The following is a 13,776-nucleotide window of genomic DNA, read 5'->3' as shown; positions in this document are numbered from 1 at the left end:
TGCACACAGCAACAGCATGTTTCATAGAAACTGTGGATGAAAAGTAGAGAATGGGTCTGAACCCCCCTACGCCTTGGGGCAATGTATATCCAGATCTGGACTGTGTGGGTCATACCTCTCTCTATAATAAAAATAATTAATAATAATAATTCATAAAAATAATAGTACCTATGAGCCCCAGCCTAGGACCATGGCCCCATTGTGCTAGGTGCTGTGCAGACACAGAACAAGAGACAACAGATGGATATAGACAGGCAGGAGAGTACAAGGAAACAATGGGACAATACTCGTCAGCATGAGAGGCAGTGGCATCAACATGCCCATGGCCTAACCACTGTCAGTTTGTTATGTCTGAACGGTTATGTGCCTGACCTGGAATTGGAGCTGGTCCTCAGCTCTGTTTCCATTGTGAGCTACCAGAGCACTGGACACTTATTCCCACATACTCTTGTTGAGTCTAATAGTATCAGAAGAGGCATCACTAACAACATTTAGCATGTCCATATTAACTGTGAATTGCTTTGGTGTCCAAAAATCTGTAGAGTTTCCTGTTGTCTCCTATTCAGAGGTGCTCATAGTTCATGATTCCTTGCTAGTTCATATTGAAATAGTTGCAGATAAGCCCTAGATTCATGTACCTAGACTCAGTGTTGGAAAATGGTTTCTTAAAGGGGAAAAATTACTTGCCAAGGGAGGACCTGGTGTCAAATCCGTGCAACTGTGTTTGGTAGCTGAACTGCATTGTCCTTACTCATAGATGATACTTTAGGACTGGTGTGTGTATAGCACACTTACTCTGTTGTATGCATGCTCCTCAGACACATACATCTGATACTCCAGCTCTGGCACTGTGGAGTGCTACCCTGGGGCTGGGCGGACGTGCACAACTGCAAGACTCTCACCGATTCACTCAGACACAGCACTGTCACCACTACATGCATTATGTGTCGGATTCCCTCCACGTTCCCAGTCAGGAAGCTGAAACAATGACATAAGGCACCATTCCATTCCCATTTCTATATGTAGGGAGGGGTAGCTTGTAGGTTTTAGTTAGTGCTTAATAGTAACAATTTGGCTTCACAGTGACATGAAAAGGGAATAAGGACTGCCTCAGGATGAACAGGAGGATCACAGAAGATGCAAAACAGAAAAAGAAAAACTGAGAGATGCTGTGGATATATGATCAAAAAGCACATGACAGGGTTCCACATTCGTGGATCATTGAGACACTGAAAATGCAATAGGTTCATCCAAAGTTCATTTCCTTTGTGCCCCAATCTACAGCTAACTGGAACACTTAGCTCAGCCAGGAAGGGACTCTCATTGATGGCATCCAAATTAAAAGAGGAATCTTTCAAGCACTTATCACCAGTGCTGTTCATGGTAGTGATGCAACAACTGACATGAATTCTCTGTGAGCTAAATTGCTATTATTAAATCAGTGAAGAGCAACAACCAGTTAACCATTTGTTTTACATGGCTGATCTGAAATTATATGGACCATCACAAAAGGAGATGCAGAGAGCGATGACGTATGTAGAAACGTTTGGTGAAGCTATAAATCTGGGGTCAGTTGATTACCCGGATAACTGCCGGTGTGATCAAGTGGAGTCAAGAGGAGGAAAAAAAAATGATGTCCAAACAAGAAACCTTCTGGTGATATACAGAATAATGAATATATATCAAGACATGGACAGGATGTACATCCAACGATGCGATGGAGCAAAAGGTGTGCTATAGGGAGAGGTAGCAATTGACAATGAAGAATACTGTATAATATCAAAATATGTAAGAAGTCAGCCAGAGTAAATGATCATCTCGTTGCGATAACAAGCTAAGGCAGAGTGCATCCCAGCCCAAGAAAGCATAAAGGAAAGGAGAAAGCAAACTGCCAAAGAAAGACTTGGAAAGATTTACACAGAAATCAATGCACAGATAGTGGTGGAGAGCTCGAACCCATTAGTGATCAAAGATTAACAGACTCATGTTTTGTAGGAGGATACCTGAAAAGAGAGGCCAAGAGCCTCAGTGTGAGTGCACAAGAACAGTCCTTAAGACGTAATTATGTTAGAAACAAAATTGACTGACGGAACTGCTTCCCAAACTGCAGTGTGTATTCTGAAAAAGAAGAGGTGGGGGAACATATATTGAGCACTTGCAGGAGCCTGGCTGGGAGAGAATATCGGAGTAGACACAATGAAATCACCAAGTGTCTGCATTGGAGCCTCTGTGGCAAGTATTGATGTAAACGAGCCATGTGGTATTATGACCACCAAATCAAAAGTGCTCCAGAGAATGCAGAGGCTAAGATTTTATGGGATCTGGCAGTTGTCACAGGACGAATGGTGCAGGCAAATAAATTGGTTAGTCTCTAAGGTGCCACAAGTCCTCCTTTTCTTTTTGCGAATACAGACTAACACGGCTGTTACTCTGAAACCTGTCATTAGATTGCAAGACATCGTGATCAGTGACCTCCAGAGAACAGCACTGTTGGAGAACAAGTGAATTTGAGCACCTACAATACAGGAATTCTGCAAAATTTCACAAAAATTCTGACTAATCAATCCTAGAGTTGGATCGTGGTCAGGATTTATTGGTGACTCATGGGGATAAATTTTAGACAATAGCTTTCCACTTTCTATGCTTAAAGATCTTGTATGTTGTAAAGGCTGTTTGTTTAAAAAAAAGTCCCCATGATGTAATACTGAGGGATAATAACAATAGGAATTGTTGTGCCTAAAAGTCTTCAACTGAGATCAGGAGCCAGTTGAGCTAGGCACTGTACAGACACACAGAAAGGCATAGTCCTTGTCCCAAAGAGCATAGTCTTTGATTCTGAGTCTTGGTGCATGAACTGAAGTCATCTGGGTTACACAGGTTTGTTGCCACTGCTCCAGGCCTGGCCCTAACAAGAGGGTGTGCTGCTATAAGTCTGTTGCTAATTGGCTGCAATTATTGTGTTGCTTTGTTTGCCACAGGTACGACAGAAACAAACTGTCCCTGAAGGAGATCATGAACGTGCAGTACGTATCATGTATGAACCCCACTGCAGGGAGTTTCACCATCAACCCACGGCTTCAGGTAGAGTTCATTAATTGACACACTGCTAATTTATTAAATCATTTGGAGAGTTAGAATGTCATCAGAATGGTCTTTAAAAGAATAACCTGGAGGGGCAGATTAAGGCCATGACGTTGTAGTTAACACTCCAGCCTTAAGAAACGTGGCCAAATTCTGCTGTCACTTACATCTATGTAAATTCATTTAAATCAGTGGAGGTTTTCTAATTTACACTGGTGAAACAGAAAGCAGAATTGTCCCTTATTCCTCATTTTTGGCCCCTTTCCCACCATATTTCCTAACACATTATTGCTCACAGTTTGAGAAGGACTTTCACTTTTGCCAGCCAGCCAGCATCCTTCAGAGTAATACAGATTGAGTTAATTTTTATTTATCTAGTGTTATCCCTGGAATGTAGGTACTCATTTTCTCTGGTTTGGGTTGTAAAAATCCTCATGCAACCAGTTACATTTTCCTTTGTCAAAGAGATAAAATACAATGAAAATAGGAAAGAAAATGATCCAGAGTTATAATAGCTAATGCTAACATGAATTTGGGAAGAGATATTAAACCTCATGCTTCAGGGATTAAGCCAGTCACTGACTGTCAGGGATTAGGAGGAGACCTAACATAGGAGGCAGATCATACCACATCTGCTTTGGGCCAGGTTGCTTGCTCCATCGTCCGAAGCATCTGGTTCTGGCCAATGTCAGAGACAGGGTAGTGCACTAGCTGGATCTCAGCTCTGATCCAGTCGGTCAATTGCTATGTTTAATAGGCAGAAGGCTTAAAACAAATTTAAGGAAGTACTTCTTCACACAATGCATAGTCAACCTGTGGAACTCATTGGCAGGAGATATTGTGAAGTCCAGAAGTGTAATGGGGTTCACATCAGAATTAGATAAGTTCATGGAGGATAGATCCATCAATGGCTATTATTCAAAATGGTCAGGGATATAACCCCATGCTCTGGGTGTCACTAAGCCTCTGACTCCCATAAGCTGGGACTGGACAGCATGGAGTGGATCACACAATAATTGCCCTGTTCTGTTCATTCCCTCTCAAACATTTGGCACTGGTCACTGTAGGAAGACAGAATACTGGGTTAGATGGACCATTGCTCTGACCCAGTATGGCCATTCTTATGTTGTCCTATTTAACTTGTGAAAGGTGTTCTCTTATCACAAGGTGCACTGTTTGTCTGCTGACACTGGTGGGATAGCATTTGCCAAATGAGCCCCAGAGGGGTCAGGGAATTGCTAAGTATCTGTCAGCTATACCCAGGTCACCTTGGCAGGCAGCAGAATGAAAACACACTGGGTTTTATTAGTACTTACAAGAGAAATAGGGATCTCAAATAGGACTTAGGAGAAGGATCACAACAACCTGATGCATCGTATCCTGCATGGGAACTATATCCCGCTCTCAGCGGTTACATACAGGTAATCCAGCAGGTGCCGCTAGAACGTTTATGTGAACATGTAGAACTGAGAGCCGAATTTGTCTCCATTTCTTGACCATCGCCTCTGTAAAAGGAGTTACCCAGCATCCTGACCTCCTTAAATGAGCTGCCATAGTTTGGTAAAATGAGATATTTTGACCTCTTGAAAACTTGTGACTTACCCATCTCCGTCAGCCTGGCTCTTACTGAGAGGGACAAGGAACCCACAGTCCCTTGTTTGAGTAATGGTCTGAATACAGCACCTTACATGAAGGGTACTGTCCTTTGGACAAAATATTATCCTGGTATAAAGGACCAGATTTTCCAAAGAGCTAACTCCTATTTGGGCACCTGAATAAAACGGCCAGATTTTCCAAAGTGCTCGGGACCCCACAGGTCTCTCGTAGTCAATGGAGGCTGCACATTTCTAAAATATCTCCAGGAAATCAGCAAAATCAATTCACTGTGCTTGTTTATTTGCCATTTTGACTTTAAAACTGTAACAAAATGACCATCAAATGCAATTGACAGTTCCACCCTTTGGGAGCAGATGCCTCAGAAGTGGCTCATCAGCTTGAGCTATTGGGATGAGAAATCACAGTAGAAATACTGATTGCTTTCTGATCAGCTCAATGAGCCCAAACCCCGATTCAGCGAAAAAGGAGGCCAACCCAGTCTGAAACCTTTCTTTGTTTTTCTTCCCTCCCCAGCGCCACTTCAGTGTGTTTGCTCTCTCCTTCCCTGGATCGGAAGCTTTGTCCACTATCTACAGTGTCATTCTAACTCAGCACCTGAAACGGGGGCATTTCTCTGGGCCTGTGCAGAAATCCTCTCAGCAGCTGATACACGTGGCGTTGGGCCTGCACCAGAAAGTAGCTGCTACTTTCCTGCCAACGGCTATCAAATTCCATTATATTTTCAACCTCAGAGACTTCTCCAATATCTTTCAGGTAAGTGCAGTAGCTTTCCTCCTGGGGCACTCGAAGTTTGACTAAAGGTAGGATGTGGTATTTATGGGGGTGTGGTCCCCTCTCTGCGCCAGCCCAGCACCAATTAACATTAATGGGAGGTATGCAACCTCACCAGGCTGCATATGCGCCATGTGTCGTTCAGTCCAGTCTTCCAAGAAAATGACAACACACATTTTTTTTGGAGTAAAATATTTTTTCACGTGGTAACTAAGACCCAGATCCTCCAGGGTACTTAGGCACCTAAATACTTTGGAGGATCTCGGGGCCTGAAGTTCATTTCCCTGTTGTCCATGTGGTTTGCCCTTTGTTAGACATTGAAACCTGTGAAATCAGCTGAGGAGTGAGGAAAATGGTTAGCGTTGCCAAGTGTCCGATTTTCGATTCGAACGCCCAGTCAAAAAGGGACACTGGCGGCTCTGGTCAGCACTGCTGATGGGGCTGTTAAAAGTCCAGTCAGCAGAGCAGTGGGACTAAGGCAGGCTCCCTTCCTGTCGTGGCTCTGCGTGGCTCCTGGAAGCAGCGGCATGTCCCCCCTCTGGCTCCTGTGTATAGGGGCAGCCCAGTGGTTTCACACGCTGCCCCTGCCCCAAATGCCAGCGTTGCAGCTCCCATTAGCTGGGAACCATGGCCAATGGGAGCTGCGGGGGAAGCACCTGCAAATGGGACAGTGCGCAGAGCCACCTGGTTGCACCTACACATAGGACCGGAAGGGGGACGTGCCACTGCTTCCTGGAGCTGCCTGAGGTAAGCACCGTCTGGAGCCTGTACCCCTGACCCCCCCCACCCCAGCTCTGATCCCCCTCCCACCATCCAAACCCCTCAGTCCCAGCCCACATCACCCTCCTATACCCCAAACCCCTCCTCCCCAACCCTACCCCGGAGCCCGCAATCCCAGCCGGAGCCCTCAACCCTCCCCCGCACCCATGCCCCTGTGGAAGCTGATGTGGAGAGCACTGAAATCAGCACTGAGCTCTGGCTTTGCTTTTCCAGTCACACCGAGCTACAGTAAATGCATCGCATTTTGAAACTGAAAAACAGAAAATGCAAAAAGCATTCTTGTGCCATAGCGTGGAATCCTCAGTCATCAGGAAAAGCAGATAGAGAAATCTCACTTGCCTTATCCTTTAGATGGATAAAGAAATTTTCAGCTGCCAATACTGTAGGTAGTAGTATAAAGGCCTTTTAAAATTCAGTTTAATCCTGAATAAACAATCAAGTGCTTGAGCATATAATAGCTTCATTTACAAAGGACCTTTAGCAAATGTTCTTCCACCAGCTATTTTCTAAATGCAGGAGCAGCTCATGGTAACAGGTATGTGGCACAAAACCTACGCAAATTGAAGCTCCTGAGGGTTCTACCTTTGGAACTTTCTGTCTTGTTTTACTGCTGACTCTGCACCGATGGTTAACTGCTGTTCCACTTGTGATCTGCTGAAAGAATCTGTCATTATCACATTATCTTAGCTGTAGCTAAATATTGAATCAGTGACTTACAATCCCTGCCTGATTACTTTTCTCAAAACAGGCTGACAGTCCTTATTATAAGGACTGTGCTAATTGTCTCACTCCAGGAACCTTTGCCTTAGTTGCTACTGCTAATGGAGAATGAGTGAATGCAAGTCTACCTGTGTATGTGAATATTACCCAGAAGAGGATGCTCCAAAGTAGCCATCTGCAGAAATCGTTTCTGACAGAGATCTGCTGACTTGTTGCTTTTATGTTGTTCAGACTTGCAAAGTGCCTGTATATGTAATACTCAATGCCAGCTTGATTGGCAGGCTAATGGCCTGCGTTGCACAGTGAGAGTGACTCACTATGGATTGCACTGAAGGTGAATCCTAGTGGAATTCACTCCATTTTTCTCCAAAATGCTAGAGGGTTTACACTACACAAACAAAAGACATGGCTGAATGTGAAGGAACCTGACACAAACCTAGTGGCTGGAGGTTCTTCTGACAGTCCTGAGTACACTGTGTCAAATGGTGCTCAAATTCGCCTTGACTAGACAAGAATGTTTAGTGCCCTCCTTTTGGGACTTGGAGCACCTACAAGATATTCTATAGCAGTGGTTGCAGGTCCCAAATATTGCTATTGGATGTGATTTCCTCCACTGCTCACCTGCTCGTCACCCTTTGGCCAGGCCAGGATGAATCACACTGGTCCAGCGGCTAGGTGATGAGTTGGCATTATATAATTAGAGCAAAATATGTTTACAGGGTGGTTTGCTATACTTGTCACACTTGGCATGCCAAAGTGACCCTTGAAACAGCTTGTCACAGCACGGATGTGACCCTGCAGACTATTGCCCGATACCTGGTTTGTTCTAGAATTGCTCTTGTCTCCATAGGAGCACACTGGACAAATTGCCAAGTGGTAGGGAGATGAGTTGGGGATTGGCTTTGATAAATCAGAAGAGAAACTGACAATTGCTTTGGAAAGAAACAGGAAGACCAGGAGAGAGTTGCAACTGGAAGCACTGAGCCAGTGGAGGGACATTGCAATGGTCTCAAGTTGCAGTGTGGGAGGTCTAGGTTGGATATTAGGAAACACTATTTCACTAGGAGGGCGGTGAAGCACTGGAATGGGTTACCTAGGAAGGTGGTGGAATCTCCATCCTTAGAGGTTTTTAAGGCCTGGCTTGACAAAGCCCTGGCTGGGATGATTTAGTTGGTGTTGGTCCTGCCTTGAGCATGGGGTTGGACTAGATGACCTCCTAAGGTCTCTTCCAACCCTAATCTTCTATGATTCTATGACAGGGCTTTCTTTGGCCAATAGGCAAGTACATTTAGAGCTGCTATGGAATGGAAAAGCCTCAAGTCAGGTCTGTATTTGTGGGCATTCCTTTGTGGTTTTGAATAGGAATAATGAGACTGTTTCCCAAACTGGTGGCAGGAGCGTGCAGCTGCTGTCTGTGGACCAAGAGACAAGAATGCAAAACTCAAACCCAGAAAACCTAGGAGCTAGAGTGTAAAGTGACGTATCTACATACATCACCTACCAACAGAGATGCTCATCGCTTGGGAGGTAGGATGGTCCCTGGCTAAATGCTAGCCTAGAGTTAGGAGAGCTGGGTTCAAGACCCTGCTCTACCACAGAGTTCCTCTGTGACCTTGAACAAGTCACTTAGCATCTGGCCCAGATCCTCAGAAGTCATTAGGCTCCAAACTCACATTGATTTCAACAGAAATTAGGAGTCTAAATACCTTAGAGGCTCTGGAGCTCTGTTCGCCATTTAGAACAGTATTTCCCCACCTCACAGGGGTGTTGTCAGGTTAACCACACTAAAGGTAGAGAAGTGCTCTGAGGCTATGGGAATTGGGGCCATATAAAAAGTACCTTTGACAAACACACACTAGCAAATCAGCAGTACTCAACCACATGGGCTCTTATGGGCAGGCAGGCCTCATATCAGTCTTGCCTCCTCCATTGTCCCTTGATCCCAGCTATCTCAGCTCAGGAAATCCCTATTCCAATTCATGTGTCTCTCTGTTGTGGGACTGCGACTGTGTGACTTGCCTGCCATTCCCAGAATGCCTTTCCAGGTCTTCCGAAGCAGCGCCAGGACAATGCTCTGGAAATGGCTTATGCTCTGTTTTTGTCAATAGGAGAAAGGCTATTCTGCCTTACTGTGCTGTGCCAAAGGACTCCTAAGGGAACGCTGTTCACATGCTTTCCCAGACATGGTGACACACTGCATTTGCTTGAGCTGGGAACAACCCCCACTGAAAACCCAACAGCCTGTTCTTGGTGGCTGGCCATATGGAGGCTGGGTGTATGTGTTCTGACTCTCCATGCATACTCTATTCCAGTTTGGCTGACTGCTTTGCCCCTCTCTTTCCCTGACCCTCCATGTCATTGGTCTCCCATTGCACACCCCAGAATTGTAGCTGTAGTGTATAGGAATTGGGACTGTCTCTTTAAAGAGAACACAGAGAACACCACTAGAGGGCTCACTCACTATTGACTTGGAACCTGACTGTGCTTGTGTGATTTCTTCCTGTTATGTGCACACAGGACACAACAGTAGCCCTGGAGGAGTAGCTTGTAAACACCCACCCCGCTGCTGAGGTAATAACAGTACTTAGATTTATTCCTTCCATGTCGACCACATGGACAAGGGTCACTTCACAGAGCCAGCTATTTTCTGAAATTATTTTAATTTGTAATTGAACTAAGAGGATTAAAAGTCATTTATTTCTGGGTCATTTTTATACAGTACAAGCTGTGATTTTTACCCTTGTGCTAGGGAAACTTCAACGTTTACTCCTCACAGTCCCCTTTGCGCCTCTCATCAGCCCACTGTATCGTAATCTTGGGCTCCATCCATACCCCTAGCAAGCAGGGAAGGCTGTGCTGTGACCCCTGGCATGGCATTACTGGCCATCATCTCTGCAGGGCATAGTTATGATAATGGAGGCTAGGAGCCATCTGTCCTGTTTTCTCCATTTCCTCCACAAAATTTTGCTTGCCTGTCCAAAAAGCCCCAGTGAACCAATTACTTTGTTTTACAGGATGCAGTGCTCAGGAGATAGGAACTATGAGCAAAACAAAGCAAACCCAGCATTCATGGTTCATTTTATACCTCTTTGCACTTCAAGTCTGGAATGAGTGTGGTGATAATTCAGGTTTTGGATGAATGCTTAGAGTGTTGAATTATTAAACATCAAACAGTTGAAAAACAAGATTGCAAATCTGTTTATTCCCAGTATATTTATTTCTAGCATATGGCAGTATGCAAAGGAAAGGCCGATGGAGGTCCAGACTGCTCCAAGGCTGTAATGCATGCACATTCCCAACAGAAGGCTTTACTGTTGCTAGTTCTGCTGTCTAGGGGATCAATATTTCCATGTGAAGATGATGCAATGTCTTTCATGTGTGCCATGGTGGCAGCAGAAGGAAGAATGAACTTCCTGGTGTCTTCCATCACATGAACCCCTTGCAGCCATGTAGTGCTGAATGTATGTCTGCTCAGAGGAGCCAATGGGTATAGAAAGATTGCTTCTTTAGCGCTGTAACACAGAGCCATGAGGTACCCTAGGCCATACCATACAGTAATGCTGGGGCTGCACGCTTCGTCCCAAACGATATGCATGGGTGAACTTGTAAACATAAACCAGTAGTTCTCAACCTATTTACCATTGTGGGCCGCATATGCAGTTCTCTGTGTTATGTGGGTCACATCCACACAATATATATACTACCTGAATGGCTCTGAGGATGGCATATGGGCTGCAGCTGTGTGCTGATTAGACCTCAAGTGGCCCACAGGTTGAGAACCACTGTCATAAATCAAGAAAAGTGCAATGATTGGTTTTCCATTCAGGGCTCCTTTCCACTGGGAGCCGAGTCTTGTCCAGCAACCCCACCAAGTCACACTGTTGATGGGCAGGGGCTAAGTGCATGCTGCAGGCTATCTGAACTGTTTTCTTAGGGCTTTGCCTGGTTAGTTAATATATCTCAGACCAAGGTCTGGACCCACTAATGAAGTCAGGGTTTCTGTACTGTAAATCCATCCATGGGGATGCTCCCATCCTGCCTGGATTCATCCCGGCACTGGGAGCCAGACAGATGCGCTGACATGTAAATACAATTTGACTGATGTTTGTCATCATGCTATGTGCTGCCACAGGCTGTGAAGACATCTGTTCCCAGACCAAGGGAGCTATTAATGAGTGTAGTGGTAGCAAAACAGCTTGCGAGTGTGGGGAGCTGCTGCTGAGGACTATTAGAGGCAGGTGTAACCTGCTGTGGAAGCGCAGGGGGATAAGATGGACTGAACTGCACTGTTGTAGTGATTTGTCTCCTTGTGTAGAGATAATCATGTTATATGGTTTGTAAGGCTAACATCAATGCTCAGAGGTAAGTAGCTCATTCATAGAAGGGCTTGGATGCTACACACCCAATCTTTGCCAAGATCTATTAAACTAGCTGCATGTGCTAGGCAGAACAGTGAAACTTATTGGCAGCTCCATCCATCCAGACAATCACTATGCTCTCAAGTAAATTCACCCAGGAAAATGACAAAGGACAAAACCACCCCATCACCTGTGGACGAACACTTTTTTCACAAAATGATCACTCTGTGCCTGACCTCTCAGTCCTTATCCTCAAAGAAAACTTGCATAAACAGACAGGCATGGAAGCTAAAATTCATAACTTTGCTAAAGAGTAAAAATTATGGACTGAACAGTGACACTGGATTTCTGGCTTGTCACAACCATCTGTAACCCGCTAACCCTCTTTTTGTCCTGTGACTGAAGAGGTGTTAACGGGCCACTCTACCTTGAAGGGTCCCTTACAATACATGCTAACTACTTATGCTAAACAATCTCTCCCACCTTGCATTTTGCTGTGAGCTGCGAGGACCTTTCCCAGACCTGAAGAAGAGCTCTGTGTAAGCTCCAAAGCTTGTTTCTCTCACCAATAGAAGTTGGTCCAATAAAAAAATATTACCTCACCCACCTTGTCTCTTTAAGACCTGGAGGTTGTCACCAGACCTGATGGTTTCAGAGAGGCCCAGTGATCCCTGTCATCCCGAGGCTGACCTGCTGGACAGAACCCTTCTAAGCTTTCAGGAGTCAGCTATTTTCAAAACACAGTTTGGTTCAGAAAAAAAAAATATGCCAATTTGCCAATCCTCAAATGTAAAAAAACCCCAACCAACCTATGGGCACTTGATGAGCAAGAGCACTTTAGATTGCATTTTAGCGCATTTTATGTTTTATGTATAAATAATTAGACATAAGAAATAAAGCTTTATGTTTAATTCATGTCATTAAAAACCTTATGTATTGTTAATAGGCTTAGTTATAGGCGTCATCTCTTTGAAATATCATTCTTTTGTGCATTTTAATAGGGTGCATTGTAAACACACTGTTGTAAGCTGACAGCAGCTAATACTTCCTCTAGACAGCACATGCCTAATTAAAGTCACTTATTTTATGTTTTTTTAAGTCTACTCACTCAAGATTTCCAAACTGGTTTTTCCCTCTTGGCTGGCAGCACCAGGGAGATGCTGGGGAGGTGAAGGGCCCTGATTCTGGGCTGAGGAGCAGTCGGTGCAGCTTGGAGAGGTCTCCTGAGCCTCAGTCACAGTGCACTGGGCCAAGACCTTTGCAGGGCCTGGTTTAGACGCTCCAGAGCCCGCATGTTTCTGCTGCTCACTTGGTGTGGTGATGGCAGGTGACCACCTTTACCTCCCAGAGAGGCAACAACAGCAGCAGGGGACCCCTTTGCCCCCAGGAGTAGTGGCTTCCGCCGTGCCTCTCCCCTCAAGAGCAGCGGGGTCCAGAGAGCACTAACACCCCAGCTGCTGGGCGCAGGACATCTGCTTGGCTGGGTGGGCGGGCCAGGCCCACTGCACCTTCTAATCTTCTCTTGGTAGGAAACTCCAACCACACCCTCTTCCTCCCAGCCACACTCTCTGTCATGGCAGCCAACGCAGGGAGGGGGAAGAGCCCATGGACTGGAGTGATCTTCCTGGGACTGGGGGTACAGGGAGGCAGTATGGCGTAGTAGATAGAGTGCTATACTGGGATTCGGATGGCCTGGCTTCTATTCCTGGCTGCAGCATTGGCCTATTGAAGTGACTCCCCGAAGGTCACACACCTTTCTTTGCTTTAGTTTCCCCAGCTGTGGAATGGGGATGATGATACAAAGCTCCTTTGTAAAGTGCTTTGAGATCTGCTGGTGGGCGGGTCTTTGTAGGAGTTAGGAATTATTCGTATGCTGGCCCAAGGGCTAGCATTCCTCAGCAGTGCAGTGCACAATGGTTGACTGCAGTGTAGGATGGTGCCGAAGTATTTAGGTCAGATCTTCCATGGCCTGTGACTGTCTTTGCCATTATTCTTTGTACTGATCTTCGGAGTCTTTCGTGCACAGAACAAAGCAAAAGCAGCACAAAATGCTTTGCTGCAGGCACACTGGGAAGCCCTGGGGAACACAGTCTGCATTCTCCAGGGGCTGGCTGGGTAGGGAGCGACTGAGCAGTCCTGCTGCATGCTTACCACAGTAGCTCTGCATTCGTTGCTCTTCATCCCCAAACCCGGCATGTTAGTGCAGATACAGGAGAAGCTGGGTGTGCTATGTGTAGCTGATATGTGTGTGTGCGTGTGTGTATATGTTCTCTACAGGGCATTCTGTTTTCTACCCTGGAGTGTCTGAAGGCTCCCCAAGACTTGGTGAAGCTCTACCTGCATGAGTCAAACCGTGTGTACCGGGATAAGATGGTTGATGAGACAGATTTCAGCACATTTGATAAAATGCAGACGGAGATGGTGAAGAAGTTCTATGATGTAAGTATTG

At 45.5% G+C, this 13,776-nt stretch overlaps 1 protein-coding gene across 1 annotated transcript in view; it reads left to right on the top strand.

Moving 5' to 3' along the window:
- Positions 1 to 13,776, top strand: part of DNAH9 (dynein axonemal heavy chain 9) — a 387,812-nt gene that overhangs the window by 152,702 nt on the left and 221,334 nt on the right. Inside the window, exons 40-42 of the mRNA XM_084647504.1 lie at positions 2,979 to 3,081; positions 5,212 to 5,451; positions 13,605 to 13,766. Of these exons, the coding sequence (XP_084503630.1) occupies positions 2,979 to 3,081; positions 5,212 to 5,451; positions 13,605 to 13,766 (505 nt within the window). The remainder of the gene's footprint in view (positions 1 to 2,978; positions 3,082 to 5,211; positions 5,452 to 13,604; positions 13,767 to 13,776) is intronic.

The sequence above is a fragment of the Lepidochelys olivacea genome, assembly GCF_965140295.1.
Source record: "Lepidochelys olivacea isolate rLepOli2 genome assembly, chromosome: 14".
NCBI lineage: Eukaryota > Metazoa > Chordata > Testudines > Cheloniidae > Lepidochelys > Lepidochelys olivacea.
Note: the sequence above shows the minus strand (reverse complement) of the source record. Positions and strands in the feature narration are given on the sequence as shown.